Consider the following 16696-nt stretch of genomic DNA (forward strand, 5'->3'; position numbering starts at 1 on the left):
TAGTCTTACTCGACTGCACATTATTTTTACCCCACTTTTTCTGTGCAGGGACACACAAAGTGCCTTGCTGGATAAAAACATGAATAACAAGCAAGCGATTTCAATTATTAGATGAGAAGAGAAGAGGCAAGAAACAGAAACAGCAGTGAATAACTAGTAGGAAGAAGGAAGAACAAAGGACTACACTCCGTGCTCTGTCTCCTGGGTAAAACAAGGTTTACTGAGAAGCATGAGTGGAAACACACCACACTACAATCTTCAGGATTATGTACAGAGTCCTCCTCTTTCTTTACCAAAGTCCCTCAAGCCATACTTGTTCTCCAGTGACTTATATGAAGTATCCTGCAAGGAAGTGGCAGGGTTTAGGCATATCCAGTAGCGCTCACACTTCAGGTGTTCCCTGGTAATGTTCAGTAAACGTTCCGGGGTGGGAGGAAGTTCTGCAGGAACTAGCACTGTAGCTCCACATAAACATCATCCATGTTCTGAACACCCTCCACAAGTTGGAGTGCAATCTTCTGAAGTAAGGAGTCTCCTGGTTATGTGCTGCTACTGCTGGCATTAAATATTCACTTTGGTTTTGTCAAAAGTTCACCTTTTCCCAAATCTCTCCGTCTCATCATCAACATCTTTACCCAGATGTACTGAATAAAAGGAGACTTACTTCCCAATAAGTATGCTTAGGATTCCAACCTGTTTCCTTCCCCCCACACTATATTCTATTATTCCCAAGTCCTTGAATCTCGTCGTCTTCTTTTCAGTACTCTTGGGACAAAACAAGAGTATGGCTGATATCCAAAGAGTGACTTACGTACTTCCACGAATTTAGCCATGCCTAGTAGGATTTTTTTAAAACAACAACAACACAAGCCCCATGCCAGAACACAAATTTCTTGGGGAGATTCTTTCAGTCTGAAACTCTATTGCTCTGAATAGAAACCCACAGTCATTCAAGAGCTGGATAATGCAATACAGAGAGCTATAATTCTAAGTAATAAAAATAAACGTATTAACAATGCAGAGTTATTTGGACGTGTTCCCCACAGCTAAACTGAAGAAATGGTCTGAGGAGGTTCAACACTGTAAAACACCATTGTTTGCAACATATGAAGAGCCAGTGTTGTATCAATAAGAGCATTGGATTAGGGCAGTGGGGACAGGGGTTCAAAACCCCATTAAGCCACGAAGCTCACTGGATCATCATGAGCCAATCACTCTCAGCTTAACCTACTTCACAGAGTTGTGAGGATAAAATGCAGAGGAGGAGAAACATGTACAGGGGAATAAGTACCTTAGAAGAAGAGGGGGATAAAAATCTAATCAATAAAATTAAAAAGAAAGCAGTCAATTAGTCTGAAAACATACTGAACTTTCTTTGAATTTCCCAGGATGCATAACATTCTTAATTATTCGGTATACTAAAAAATAACACTACAGATCTGGAAGTTTCTCTTGAGAACCAAGATTAGTGGAGTTATTTGCCAAGCATGCCTACATCTTATTTACATGTAAAATATACTATTATCTATTTCAACTACACTGTGTTTAGAACATAAACATCCAGGATGATATGATTGAATTTTTTAATGATGTGTTTTGCAGTCCTGCTGAATAAGGCGCTTTCTGGAATAAAAAATGTGGCTATCAGTAATTGATTAAGTAACGCACATTAGCCCTCTTTGAAAACCTGACACCCTGCAGATGTTAAGTACAGCCTTGGCTGTTTTAGAATAAACACCTACGTATTTCTAATATGCACCTAGGATTAGAAGCAAACTTTAAATATGGTAAGCAGAAAAAGATGCTTAGGTTACACACTGAATAATTAATATTTGGAAATGCAGTTTAGTCATCATAACACACTCCCAGAATGCATTTTCACCAACTCTCACCAGATATTAACCTTTTTAAATAGGGGAGGAGGGGAACTGGCAAAATTTGTCTCACACCCCTTTTCGTTAGCAAGACTCTGCTTTTAAGAGATCCTTCTGTTCACAGAAATGCATGTTTTTATCCAGCCTAGTATACATGGATGTATCTTCAAACTGAAATTGATACTTCCTGGATCTTAACAAGTAAGCTATCTACAAAAGCTTATGTTACAATAAATCAGGTTTTAAAGACCCTTTAGTATTTGTTTTCATATTAATGTAATCAGCAGCACCACAGAGTCCTGTTGACACAGCAAAGATGACTGTGTTGATAGAATGTGACATAATTATTTATCAGAATCACAAAATTAATTATGTGAGGTGGAGGGGGTGTCTATGTTGTTACAGTAAATCTCCTATTTCCCAGTACTCAGGTCATAATAATTATGCAAATCAGGCACATTTGTATTTATTCAATTTTGGAAAACATGTTATGCTTACAGAGAATTTGAAAATCTAACCTTTGCTCTCACCCATCAGGGCTTCTCCTATGTTCTTATTAACACAGAGATGAATTATAATTATATTTTATGGTTTTAATTTTCACTTGTAAACGTCCCAAAGGATTTTTTTGTGATGGGGCAGTATCTAAACGCTGGAAATAAATATGTACAGAAATGGAGTGTGAAGTTATCTCACTATTAATTTTTATATGAGGGGCCTGCAGTCACAAGAGCAGCCAATCAGAATCATGAATCATGACACTGGCCTGTCTAGTCCAGCATCTTGTTCTCACAGTGAGCAATTTGATGCCTACAGGAAGCCTGCAGGCAAGACCCAAACACAAGACGACTCTCCCCCATTGAAATATTCAACAACTGGTATTCATAAGCAGGTAAAAAAAGGTAAAGAACCCCTGGATGGTTACATCCAGTCAAAAGCGACTATGAGGCTGCAGTGCTCATCTTGCCTTCTGGCCGAGGGAGCCGGCGTTTATCCACAGACAGCCTTCCGGGTCATGTGGCCAGCATGACTAAACCGCTTCTGGCACAATGGAACACCGTGATGGAAACCAGAGCACACAGAAACACTGTTTACCTTCCCGCCACTGCGGTACCTATTTATCTACTTGCACCGGTGTGTTTTCGAACTGCTAGGTTGGCAGAAGCTGGGACAGAACAACGGGAGCTCACTCCATTGCGGGGATTTGAACCACCGACCTTCTGATCAGCAAGCCCAAGAGGCTCAATGGCTTAGATCACTGAGTATGGATGGATGGATTCATAAGCATACAGTTTCTGACTATCATGCCTAGTAGCCATTGACAGCATTATCTTTATTTTTACAACACTTTATAGGTGGGGGGTGACAGTAGCTGAAGGGAGGAAGAGGAAATGGGAAAGCTTTCTTCCCATGAACTTTCTTAAGTTAACATACCTTAGGCTCTAAGCCAGGCGTAGGCAACCTTCAGCCCTCCAGATGTTTTGGCCTACAACTCCCACGATCCCTAGCTAGCAGGACCAGTGGTCAGGGATGATGGGAGTTGTAGTCCAAAACATCTGGAGGGCCAAAGTTTGCCTATGCCTGGTCTAAGCAGTTATGGTAAGCTGAGAAACAGTATATACAGAACAAATCTTTGCAGGGTGGGTGGGCAAAATAAAGCAGAAAAGTACCCACCTCAATTTCTTGATAGGAGCTGTTGATCATGGCAATCAGCATGTTGAGTAAAACCACAACCATCGTTACGTTGTATATTCCATACAACACGTAGCCAATGTTCTCAATGAATTTGTGGTCATATTTGAGGACAACTGACGTGACCTCCGATAAGCCAAAAATTGACCAAAATAAGGTCTTAAAGCTTTCTTCAACTCTGTATGAAAAAAGGGTACGTTAATGAATTCAAATATAAATACTTGTAAATTGTTTTGTTTAAAAGTAGATGATTCAAAGATCCTAGTGCAGACATTTAATCAAAACAAGATGCTCGCAACATAAAATGTTTTCAGATAACTTGATTCCCCTGTGGCTTTTTTGCATATTGCCAATTATGTTTGCGGCTGGTGAGCTGTATTAACAGAATTCAGTTTGACAGGGGAAAGTGGTGGTGTATTGCCATTTTTTATATCCTTGTACACCAGGATGCTGCCTTACAACTTTGATTAGATACTTGTTTAATAAAGTAAATGGCATCATCTCTAGAACTCCCTGCAAATTGTGCAAAAATTAAATGAAATATAGTGCAGAGGCATAGCTCAACTTGTCACAACAGACTTGCACTTTTTATATATAAAAGCACCAAATGTACATGTGTGTGCATGCACAGCTATTTCAGCATAGCACAGAGTTGTTCTTATAACTTGCTTTTATGAAAAATGCATGATTATTATATGTCACTGCGTATTATAGCATGCACAGTGGACACACATGTGCAATATTACACGCCCCAACTATAAATGCATTAGTCCATGATGGTGTAGATTTGGCATTTTTTTTTGCAGGAAAAAATCCAATTATTATATGAGTGACTGTATGGTATACTATTCTCAGTCTGCTGTGCATTCATACAAATCTTCAATATCACATGCCCTGTAAGCTTCATTTTTTTAAAAAAAACATAAGAATGTTAAATAGTTTGTCTAACTACATAATGCACCTGGTTATACTTATATAATAACTGCAACTCAAATATATTCAGTAACATTTACTCTCAGGATAGGCAATTATGGGTAGGAGGGGACAGAGGAGAAGCTAGAATCAGCTGAATCCATCCAAATGAACTGAGTGACAAGTTATTGTGATGGACATGCATGTGTAAAGTAACTTGTACTGTAAACTTCCAGCAGCCTCCACCACAAAGAGGATGCAAAACTTTTGTCCTTTTTTTCATAAGCTTTACTTACGTCGTAAATGCTGCGTTTACTTTGGCTCCAAGATAATAGGAGTACAATATGAACATCCCAATCATAAAGGCAAGGAATACCATAATAAAAAGGACCATAAACTTGAAAATGTCTTTTACGGTCCTTCCAAGGGAAATCTGCAATGGGCCAAAACTCTCATTCGCAGGCAGGATATAAGCTATTCGAGAGAAGCTAAGCACAACAGCTATTGCATAAAGACCTTCTGATATGATCTGCGGATCAGATGGAAGCCATTTATCTCGAGCTGAAAGAAAGAGACATAAACGAGAAACTGTTGCTTTACGTGTATTTTTTTATTGTTTGTTGAAAAAATAAAATATCTGGCCGTTCTATATTCATATATCTTGATAAAGATACATATTTATAGCGCTGAATAGATATTTTTGAGTAATTTGAATTCACCACGACCTTGTAAGAGAAGTTGATTTGGAGGAAATAATTCATGACTTTGCGATGAAAAAGGCCAGAAAGCTTTAAAGTGATTTGATTTACTTATCAAATGTTTGTAGCCTTCAAAACATCAACAGAATGATATCTTTATTTGGATTTATTTATTTATTTATTAAAAGTTGCAAAACAGACACCAAGCTTTGTAAGGCTCTTCTTCAAGCTGGATGTTATGTTAAAACAAAAGTAGGGAAAAAGGAGATAGTTGTTTGAGGGCATGATAGAAGAGATCCAACGGGGGGAGATCAATTTATTAAATGTAATTGCAGAAGAAAAATCAAAACTTTTCTTTCATGATTTGTAAGGTCATATGCAAGGAGTAGCATTTTCAGGAAGAGGCTTGTTTTATGAGTTTGTACTGGGCTCAAAATAGTAAAGGTAAAGGTAAAAGGTCAAGGACCCCTGGACGGTTAAGTCCAGTCAAAGGCAATTATGGGGTTGTGGTGCTCATCTCGCTTCAGGCCGAGGGAGCCGGCGTTTGTCCACAGACAGCTTTCCAGGTCATGTGGCCAACATGACCAGACTGCTTCTGGTGCAATGAAACACTGTGTCGGAAGCCAGAGCACAGGGAAACACCATTTACCTTCCCACTGCAGCAGTGCCTATTTATCATGCTTTTGAACTGCTAGGTTGGCAGGAGCTGGGACAGAGCAACAGGAGCTCACTCCATCACGGGGATTCAAACCACAAACCATCCGATCGGCAAGCCCAAGAGGCTCAGTGGTTTAGACCACAGCGCCACCTGCGTCCCAAGTATGCTTGGGTGGTTATATGAGGTTACAAGTGCAACTCACCCAGTGGGGCAGAGCTGCAACAAGAGCATCCTGGCAGCAGAATTGCTATTACTTACTGGGAGGGTCAATGTGGGGGTTGTGGGGCTGTGCCATAGAGCCAATCTACCCTGTCCCGGTAAATAATAGCAATGCCACTGCCAGGATGCTTTTGTTGCAGCTGTATACCACTGAGTGAGCATCTCCTGTGATAATCCTCATGCTATTTCTTTAAAAGGATGCTAGCCATTTTAATATGCTAGAGACACGGAAACATTTTTTTGACTTGCCATAGGTGAAATATTCTATGTTTGGTGGAAGTGTGACTTCAGAGAGGTCAGGCTCTTGAATGAAGTTGTCCACATACTGCTGTGCTTTTGTCGCCTGTAGAAAGGCCAGCAGCCTTGCTGTGAAAGCGGCAATGAAAATAGACAACATCCCAAAATCCAGAACGTTCCACAGCTGCAAAATATATTCCCGGGGTCCTTCTGTCCAAAGCTCCTTGCACTCAGACCACATCATGCCTAAAAACCAGAAAAGCAATAAAAACACAGTGAAGACTGCTACACACTGACTTGGGAGCAAGCCGCTGCTCTGTGAGACTGACTTCTGAACAGACATACATAGAATTGTACAAGTGAAAATGGTTTAGGTCTTTCTTAGCTGCTTTACACAAGGCATGCCATACTTGAAAGCCACTTCCATGCAGAAAATTGCAAGGATCTCACCTGTCACACCAGATTTATGTACAGGGTCATAGGTCCATTCTGTAATATTACTGGTGTAACAGACCAAATCTGCATATCTAACCCAAACTCACATTCGGATTATCTGAGCTCTTATCTTGATTACCAGACTTAGGTTAGTCCTGCAGGAAAGTGAGGTAGGTAATCTTCAGCAGCTGCTTGGAGGAAGTATTCCAGCCTCCCTCCTGAGCACTACCTGTAAAAGTAACACTTCCCTATTCTCACCTGCAGAAGAGAAACTGCTGCTCAGCATTGATTGATTGATTGATTCTATCCATTCATCTAGCCTGGGAGCAGCTGAGTCACCTTAAGGTGACAGGGCAAAAAGGAAAGAGAAAGTATATGTGGGGTGTTGTGTGTGGGTGTGTATGCACACTCATATGTCTAATGGAAGATTCAGGTGCTCTGAAATTTTCTGGCATTCTATTGTGCTAAGGGAACAGACCTTCACAATTTTAGATAGGATGTTCATTTTATATGAACTTGAAGAGGATGTTAATGAAGTTGAAAAGGCATACAGGTACAGGGTAGTATTCGAATAAGACATATGCAGAATAAGACTACTGGAGCAACATACAATAGACTCGTTGAAATCAACAGATTTGTCTAAAACTGGTTTATTTTAACAGCTGTACTCTGAATTTGACTTGGTTACAGCCCACAACTTTTAAATTATTGTTAGTCCTCTTCAATAAGGTCTCTGAGAGAGCAAAATAAAAATGTCAGAGTTATTTTAAGGCTCTAGGGATCAGTGATAAAGGCTATTGACACTCCCAGGCTATGGGGAAATGATGTGCAATCTCCAGAGTTTATTTAACTATACTCTGAGATTTTCAGTTCAGTCTAAATTAAGAAACACAGCCATTATAGATTTGGCTAGCTGATCTATCTGCCTATTATATTGCTTCTCTTATCTCTTTAAGTTGTAGTGAGATTTATTTATTTACTGGAGCAAGAAAGACTTCTTCCCAGATCCCTTGGGTATTCAACACATATTCTGTAATTTGCATTGAACATCTAAGGTCACTGGGAAGAGGTCTGATGCGATTTTTGCGACAAAACCTTACACCAGCTCTTTGTTTCAAAAAATATACGTTTTACAAGTAGCACTCTCTAAACCAGAGCTTTCCAAACTGTTTGTCACGACAACACGTTAGTGTGTTGGCTGCAGTGTGTAGGTGTGTCATGTGAATGCTCCCCACGCTCCTCCCAGGGTTGGAAAGGGGTTTGTTGAACCTCCAGTTTGCTAGTAAGACTGAATTACTGTGTCACGAAATGCTGCATGTCTAAAAGTGTGTCACCACCATGAAAAGTCTGGAAAGTCCTACTCTAAACCATTAATGATGCTTAGTTTTAATTACCATATTTTTTTGCTCTATAAGATGCACCAGACCATAAGACGCACCTAGTTTTTTGGAGGAGGAAAACAAGAAAAAATATATTCTGAATCTCAGAAGCCAGAACAGCAAGAGGGATCGCTGCATAGCGATCCCTCTTACTGTTCTGGCTTCTGGGATAGCTGCGCAGCCTGCATTCGCTCCGTAAGACGCACACACATTTCCCCTTACTTTTTAGGAGGGAAAAAGTGAGACTTATAGAGCAAAAAATACGGTAGTTCTGTTTGTGAGATCTCTGCCTAGAAATCTACTACAATAGACCTTCGGGTTACTCTCTAGTAATGTAAACTTTGGGTTCCAAAAGTGGCAAACCCAGAAGTATTTTTCCGGGTTTTGCTGCTCACGCATGCGCATAAGCGCCCTGTGCCCCTGGATACAGATTTTTCAGGGTGCGCATGGACCCCGAAATGAATTAACAAATTAAATCCACTGTACAGGAGCAGCATACAATAGCTATGACAGAAAGCAGTTTTATCGAAGAATGCCACAGAAACTAATCAGGTTGACACTGAGATAGAGAGGCTATATACATACCAAGCACCCATACCATGATCAGCATCTCTGTCCAGCTGAACTGAGTGGTCTTAACCCTAAAAATCTGTTTAGGGTAATCAGTAACTGTCACGTTGGGTAATACTGTGACCCCTTCAAATCTGTCTGAAGCGTTGAACACCAGCAGACCCAAGAAAATAATGAAGGAGGCTGCATGTGCCACAAACTTCATAAATGGACTTCTGAGAACTTTTCCAAGCTGAGAAAGCAAAGGAGAATAGATTTGTTTTTGAGCAATGTATGCTTTCACTTTCAACAAACATGGCACGTGCCAAAAATTTATATTTAATGCTAAATTTCAATTTGGGGATACTTCTTTGCATGCAGTTTAACTATTGTAAAGCCATACAGTGCTTAAGAATCCTTCGCCTAAATGACTGTTGTATATTTTTATGCTTTTGTAAACCATTTTAGAATCACATTTTGATGAAAAGTAGAACCAAATTGTTGGCAATCCTATGCAAAAGTTGAAAAGGTTTTGATTGATACATTTTAATTGGTCTAAAGCAACCCCACACACTGTTGCAATCTCTGAGGGGCTTCTAGGGGTTCCCTCACTGCAAGGGAAGTGAGGTTACAGGGAACTAGGCAGAGGGCCTTTTTGGTAGTGGCGCCCGCCCTGTGGAACCCCCTCCCATCAGATGTCAAGGAAATAAACAACTATCAGACTTTTAGAAGACATCTAAAGGCAGCCCTGTTTAGGGAAGTTTTTAATATCTGATGTTTTATTATGTTTTTAATATTCTGTTGGGAGCCACCCAGAGTGGCTGGGGAAACCTAGCCAGATGGCTGGGGTATAAATAATAAATTATTATTATTATCTCAAGTAAGCAGCATTAACAGGAGGCCTATGAGACCACCAGTATGTTGGGTAACACATACTGATCCTGATAGTGTGTGTGTGTTTTTCTTTTCATAAACTTATATCCTACATTTCTTCCATCATTGAGCCCAAGGGGGTATTCATGCAGTTCTCAGGCTCTTGTATTGACCAGACCTCATTAGCTTCAGCAAGATGATGGCCTCATGTGCTTACAGATCATACTTGAGATAGCTTTTCTTCATAAGAGAGAAGAGAAGAAGATATAGGACCTCTTCCCTAGGTCATCCAAGCAGAGCAGCCACAACCTATTTTATTTAGTTTAGAAACTTGTTATAAATTACTAATCTTTAGCATTATTTTATTTGCATAGAGTGTTACTTCCTTTTAGTAACAAAGAGATTTAATGCTCCAAATTCACTCACCCAACAGAAGTACAGGATAAGAAATTGTAAAACATTCTGGTGTAATAGAAACGAATAATCACAATTACGTTAACAATAGCAATCATTTGGTTTCAGGAAGGTATCAAGAGAAACAGGAATACAGCCTTCAGCACACGACTGGGTCTCTTACTTCAACAGAGGGCTTTCTGAAATGAAATACATTTGCACACCAAAAAAGCCAAAAACAAAACCTTGTACCCTGCTACATGGTGCGATCCAGTACCCAACGGCAAGAAATGGGAGGCCCAGTGCTACCACCAGCACAACTAGACACTTGATCGCTATGGCCTGTTCCCGTAGTCCTGAGAGGTTTTCATACCAGATAGTCAACAGCTGTTGCTGACAGTTTGGATGGGCCACAAACTGTGGGGAAAACAGAAGAAAAAACAAGTTAGGAGCCGCACGCTAGAAATCATGTTTCTCCCTCTCATTACTATACTTGGGATAAAGCCTTTATTCTTTTTAGTGTGAATTCACAATCCTCTCCTGTGTACCGTTTCCATGCATAAATGCTCTTAAACAAAACAAAACAAAACAAAACAAAACAAAACAAAACAGGGGCACTTTAAAATGGAATAAAAGGAACAATGGAGAAGGAAAATGGCCAATACTGCTATTCTGCAAATATTAGGCATGGGTTGATCCATTAGAGAGATTCAGTATGTCATGGATACAGTGGTGATGATAAATTAACAGCAGTAATTAGAGACTGCTTATTATGCAGTGTGTGTGTGTGAAAACACGGTGTTCTCTCTTCAGGATGAACAGCATTTTGTTTTAGCTACGTACAAACTGCGTCATAGTCACCTATGGAATTGGCACAGTGCCATAACATACAGAAATTCTCATGCTTCTGCTTTAGACACTGGCCTGTTGTGTAAGGGAATGTAATCTTTGGGTTTACCTCCACTTTTCTCAAACAAAGCTCTAGTGATGGATATAGAAGAGCTCTTCTGTGATTGGAAGAGCAGCTTTGAAAGACTATTGTGCAGTGCTAGAACACATGTTTGCATACAGAAAGCCCCAGATTCAGTCCATGGCATCTCCAGGTATGGCTGAGAAACACCCTGGCTGAAACCCTGGAGAGCCTGTTGCTAGTTGGTGTAGCTCAGAGGAGGGAACTTTCTCCCTCCCTACCCAAGAATCACATTCCTCTGGGGTAATCTGTTGGGGCCACATGCCAGCAGCAGGCAGAGTTAAAGCCAATACAATAGCGAGGCCACTCATCTCTCACTATTTCTGTCACTCCTGCTCACTCTCCCAGCAGCTTCTTTCTCTCTCTCTCTCTCTCTCTCTCTCTCTCTCTCTCTCTCTCTCTCTCTCCACCAAGAGGGCTGCTTAGGGATGGACAGAATGCTCTCATCAAGAGGGTTCCCCCACACTTCTGCTCCTCCATCCATTTTGGCTTCGCCATCTGTTATGTACTGAGCTGAATCCTAGAACAATAGGATCCAGAATGCAGCAGTCTGATTGGTCCGCAGGAGCCACCCAATCCAGCTCCAGGTGGAAGTGAATTAGCAACCTGATTGGCCTACAGGAGCAGCCCAGAATTAGCCAATCGTGCAGGGCCCATTGTGTAAATAATGTATATATAGCTAGACATTTTAGGGAAAGTTTCATTCATTGCTACTACGAGCTGAATAAAGAGCATTAAATTCACACTCAACTCCAAGTATATTTCACCTTCCCTCCTGGCAAGTCCCCTTCTTCCAGCCTCCCACCACTGATGTGACTTTAGATCAAAAGCTGCATGCTAAATGGAGCAAGGCAACTTTATCTGTTCCTATGAATCCAACCCAATTTATATGACAAGAAACAAGCAGCCACAACCCCACACAGGAAACTTAGGTTTATCGATTCTACTGAAATCAATAGGCTTAAGCATGCCTCTTGTTTGATTTCCCAGTGGTATTTGGCTGGGCTGTGTGATAGCCAAAACAACTAAAGACCAAGAAATGCTAGTTGTTTGTGGATTAGAACATTATCAGATTAATTATTAATTTTTGATCATGGTCAATGTATCAAAGCAAGGTCCACCTGAAGCAATACTACCCACCAATACAATGAGGGCAAGCAAGGCAGATAGTAACGTACCATTCCCAGTTTTGATTTTCCTGATAAATTACTTGTGAACTGGAGGAATCTATTTATTATGAAAATTAGAAAGACTTCAGGCTCTCCGTATGTATCAAGCAGCTGTATATACACTAAATCACATGGGAATTCTCACTGGCAAATATTTATGATGGCAAAAAAGACGCCTTCTGATTATGATGTTGCCAATATAACTCCATTAATAGTTTTTTTAAGCTTCATTATCAGCTACTAAAATTATAATAGCAACCTATTCACATGTTGCCACTGCGATTGAATCTGAGGCATATTTCTTAAAAATAATATTAAATTACAAGCTTCCTCGAATGAGCTATTTCAGACTTTATAAAGAAAGGCTCCTGAATGTACAGATAGTTATCACCATACAATTTTATGTTATTATTAGGTTTGTTTATGTGGCATGTTGCAGAGTTGCTAACATCACAGTAACACCTCCACAGGCTCAAATGAGATTGGAAACATGTTTTTTTCAGAAACTAAAAATATTAACAGTTGTTCTTTCTTGGTGCAAGTGGGAATTTCATTTTAAATGTCCCTCATTTCCGTGATTAATATTTTTCTGCTTAAAATGCAGTAGTTGTACATAAAGGCACAGAACAAAATGGGCAGCCCTTTGTACAATAAAGGCAGGAGGCCAATAGTTTCCTGATATGTGGGCCTGCAACAAAATGTTGTTCTTTGAATTGCTCCTATTCAGAATGCCAACCAGCTAGCCATGTTTTCTTCCAGGATATTCCATTCCACCCAGTCCCCAATTGCCAGTCAGCATTTCACAGCCACTGAGTATGATCATGGGTAACACTTTTAAGCAATATGGTAAGCTAGGAAAACATTGTGGGTTTTTTGCATGCAAATAAGCAATAAGTGCCCAGAATTCTGAATATAAAAATGCAAGCAAAAATAGCTTTAAAGGGGGTTGTTTTTTTAACTTACGTTCAGCATAGGTAAGGTTATTATTAGCCATTTACACAATATAACGAATCTTCAAGACGTTTGGAAGACATAAAGATTAGTTTTAAACTTGCTTTGATTAAAGGCTCATCCACAATTATCTGCACTTTAAAGCTTTGTGCCTGAGTGCCACTCCCCTTTTTCTTTGATCTAGAGCTTTGCCCATGAAAATCCACTCTTTAAAGCTGATTCGTAGCAAACAGCAATTCGGGTTTTCCACAGGTTGCCATTTGCTCTGATCCAGCTTTAAAGAGCAGGTTTTCATGGGAAACCTACAGGAGCAAAAAAAGGGGGGGGTGCTCAGCCATTGTGCTTTAAGGTGAAGACCATGCCTGTGAGAAGCGAGAAGGAGAGGCAAGCATGCACAAGCCTTAAAGCAGCCTTCAGGAGCAAGCTAACTTGCATTCTGCTATATATACTGCTGAATTAGCTAGCATTGGCAGTTAAATTAGTAAGCATTCACAAAGTAATTAAAGAGCACCTGCACCAAAAAGAAGAAAATTATGTTAAAACTCTGAAATTACTAAATGTGCATGTTTTGTTATATAAAGCCAAAATCAGAGATGTGGCTGAGTTACACACTTGAGCACATGCATCAGTCTTTTGGGGAAATCTTTCAGCATGCTTAAATTCTTCAGCAAGTCTAAAATGACATTAGATATCAACTTTAGAGTTTTTAACTATCTATTCTTTGCAGCTGTGATGGTGTCAGGGTAGACATCACTGGGTATCTGCCAAGATACACACCCTAGCATTCCCCATTTCCACTCCCTAGAGTCCCCTGACCCCTTTCTTACTATGACACAGCACATAATTAAACTACGGGATTTTCTCCCTCTAGATCTAGCTATACACACCAACCTGAATGACTTTGAAAGGAGGATTAGGGTCCACCTGGCCTAGTATCCTTTTTCAAATCCTGCCTAGCCACATACATGTCTTTAGATGCTCTGCCAGAGACACTCTTCTTCTAATTGTGAAGGTTATGGGACAATCCAGCCAGATGCGTGGGATATAAATTACTACTACTACTACTGTTATGTAGTGTAGTTTCACCCTGGGCCAACAGGGGGATACTGTATATAGTTTTCACTCAAGTCTGTAGATAGTTTTCACTCAGGTCCGCGTCAGTTATTTTAGGCGGGAAACTCTGGGTTGTTGTTGCTACAATGTTGACAGCCGGCTTCCTATAAAAGCAGGCCGGCTGAGCTGTTTGCAGTCAGTTCTATTCCAGCTTACAAAATAAAGAGCTACTTGAAGAAATGGCTGTGCCGGCTGCTATGTCAACCCACTACTTAATAACTACTACCACTACTACTACTACTACTTGCTAATTAACCTCCATTAATTAGTCTAAGAGCAACATGTTCATATCTGGATGTTTATATTTTAGCTTAATACGCCAAGATATAAACGAGCCACTCATGGCCACTTCACTCCATCCTTTGCTAACAGACCAAGATGTTTTCCAGTTAACTATACTTTCCCATTTCATGAACCACACCATGAAACCATGGTTAACTGCTTTGGAACATGAAAGGAGACAAAGCCATGGTTTGAAAATGGCTTCATATTCTTGCTTATTCTGAAGCCATTATTTGGTTCTGTTGAAGCAAGAAACTATACCTAACTTGAATGTTTCTTGGTTGGTTGGTTGGTTGGTTGGTTTGCTGGCTTGCCTGAATGCAAGGTCAAGGCGGCTGCATGTGAGGGCACAAGGCTCAAGGTTCATTCCTATCTCAGCTTATTAAACTAATATATGATCATCCAAATGCAGCTATTAATTCTAATTTTAACACAGCATCTCTTAGGAGAGTGCAGAGCAACTCAGAATACTTGCTTCACAAATATGAAGAAAAATACTGGCAACATGTTTCCAGTCATCCATATATTTTTCCCTCAGCTGGGCATTTGTACAAAAATAATAAGTAACAAACAAACAAACAAATAAATAAATTCAGACAAGGGAACTCAGTGGAAAGTTTTAGCAAAGAAGACAAGAGACATTTGTCAATGGATATTTCTCCTTGAAGCACATTAGAGCTGATTCTAACCATTTTCCTTTCACTTCCTTATACCCCAAATCAGTACTTCTAAAATTATGCTATCTCTAAAGTAGCACCATTTGCATCAATTGCTGCACTGTTGTTTTCTTCCTGACTTCTTCTCCCTAAACTTTTCAAGAGACTATGAACCAATAGTCTTCCAGTCACTACTTATTCTAATACTTACTGTAACATCTTCGGAATTTCTGTTGCATTGCCTCTCACAAAAGATGCCCTCAACTAGTACTGGTATATTTCTTATCAATCTCTATGCTAAACCTAGCACTATTCTTAAACCAGCTTCAGTTTAATTCAGCTTATGAACAAGGAGCAGAGCCACTGAATAAGAACAAACTGGGTTTTACATAGCCACTTTCACAATACAAGAGACTTCCAACATTTTACAACCTGATAACAACCAGCTGAATTCCCCATCCAAGGAACTCATTTTTCCTTTAGTCCTGTAACCCGAAGACTTGAGTAAAACCGTGTTTCCATTTTCTTTTTCTTTATGGCTAAATCCTGTCAAAACCTAACAGGAACTGTCCCAGCAGGCTGCATTAATATTTTGAGAAGAATATAAGCGCAATACCTGAGCATTATCTGTATTTTCCATTTAAAACTTACAAAGAAATCAAGTGCAGAAGTCCTTATCCTTGCAAACCTGAGTTCTCCAAGTAAAAATCACTAGAAAGGCAGCTCGTTTAGCAAGTTTCTGTAAATCCTCTGCAACTGCAAAGCGAAGCTTGAGGTACATACATACAACAGCAATTCTGAGCAACGGTTTCTAGAACTTTCTTCCAGACTTCCAATGTACATAAAATATATAAAGCATATGTAAAATACTAAATTGTTAAGCCTAATCAAAGAAAACTAGAAAAAGCAGAAAGTAGGATAGATCAATGTTTATGTACTGAAGTTCTCATCCTGGGCCAGCAGAGAGATACTGATAGTTATGCAAATAAGGGATCGAAAGTGACGTTCCGTGATTGGATAGATTTAGAAAGTTGTTACAATTATGTGTACTGGAGCTCTATATAAGCAGGCTGACTGAGCCCTTCAGCTCAGTTCTGTTCTGGCCTCTGAATAAACAAGAGCTGTTTGAAGAATCGCTGTGTCATCTGATATGTTCACCCACAACTTAACAATCAACATGATAAATAGGTGATGTCAAATGACATCACGAGATTGACATGCAGATGGAGTTTATTAGGAATGGCTAATGGGTCATTTGGAGGAACTTGGAGGACCGAATTAGGTCCACAGCCTGGAGTTTCTCTAATGTTGTCCTAAGTTTATAAAATCAGCAGATCCTTAAAGATCCAATGTTTTTAAAAGCCCAAGAGAACCTAATCAGTTTATTTGTGTTCAAAGGGCACATGCCTAGGAAAAAGAGAAACATTTGTTTTGTTGCGGTGCAGAATAAAAAGCACACTTGTGGCTTTCCAAGTTATCCAGGGAAGTTCTGCACATCAGTTCCAGGTTATGAACAACCTGCAGAGCTACCTCTCATGCTTTCAGTTTGGCCACCTACTGCAAAATCAGAATCACAATGACAAGACTCTATAGAAGGCAGGAGCCTTGTCTCTGAAGAAATGCCACAGAAGCATTC

At 39.9% G+C, this 16696-nt stretch overlaps 1 protein-coding gene across 1 annotated transcript in view; it reads right to left on the bottom strand.

The window, feature by feature from the left end:
• TRPC3 (transient receptor potential cation channel subfamily C member 3) overlaps window positions 1-16696 on the bottom strand; it is a 55562-nt gene that overhangs the window by 10733 nt on the left and 28133 nt on the right. Inside the window, exons 4-8 of the mRNA XM_081925520.1 lie at window positions 10172-10336; window positions 8690-8906; window positions 6303-6536; window positions 4775-5039; window positions 3549-3744 (exon numbers count right to left, since the gene is read on the bottom strand). Coding sequence (XP_081781646.1) covers window positions 3549-3744; window positions 4775-5039; window positions 6303-6536; window positions 8690-8906; window positions 10172-10336 — 1077 coding nt within the window. The remainder of the gene's footprint in view (window positions 1-3548; window positions 3745-4774; window positions 5040-6302; window positions 6537-8689; window positions 8907-10171; window positions 10337-16696) is intronic.

The sequence above is a fragment of the Podarcis melisellensis genome (assembly GCF_964234715.1).
Source record: "Podarcis melisellensis genome assembly, chromosome: 9".
NCBI classification, from domain to species: domain Eukaryota; kingdom Metazoa; phylum Chordata; class Lepidosauria; order Squamata; family Lacertidae; genus Podarcis; species Podarcis melisellensis.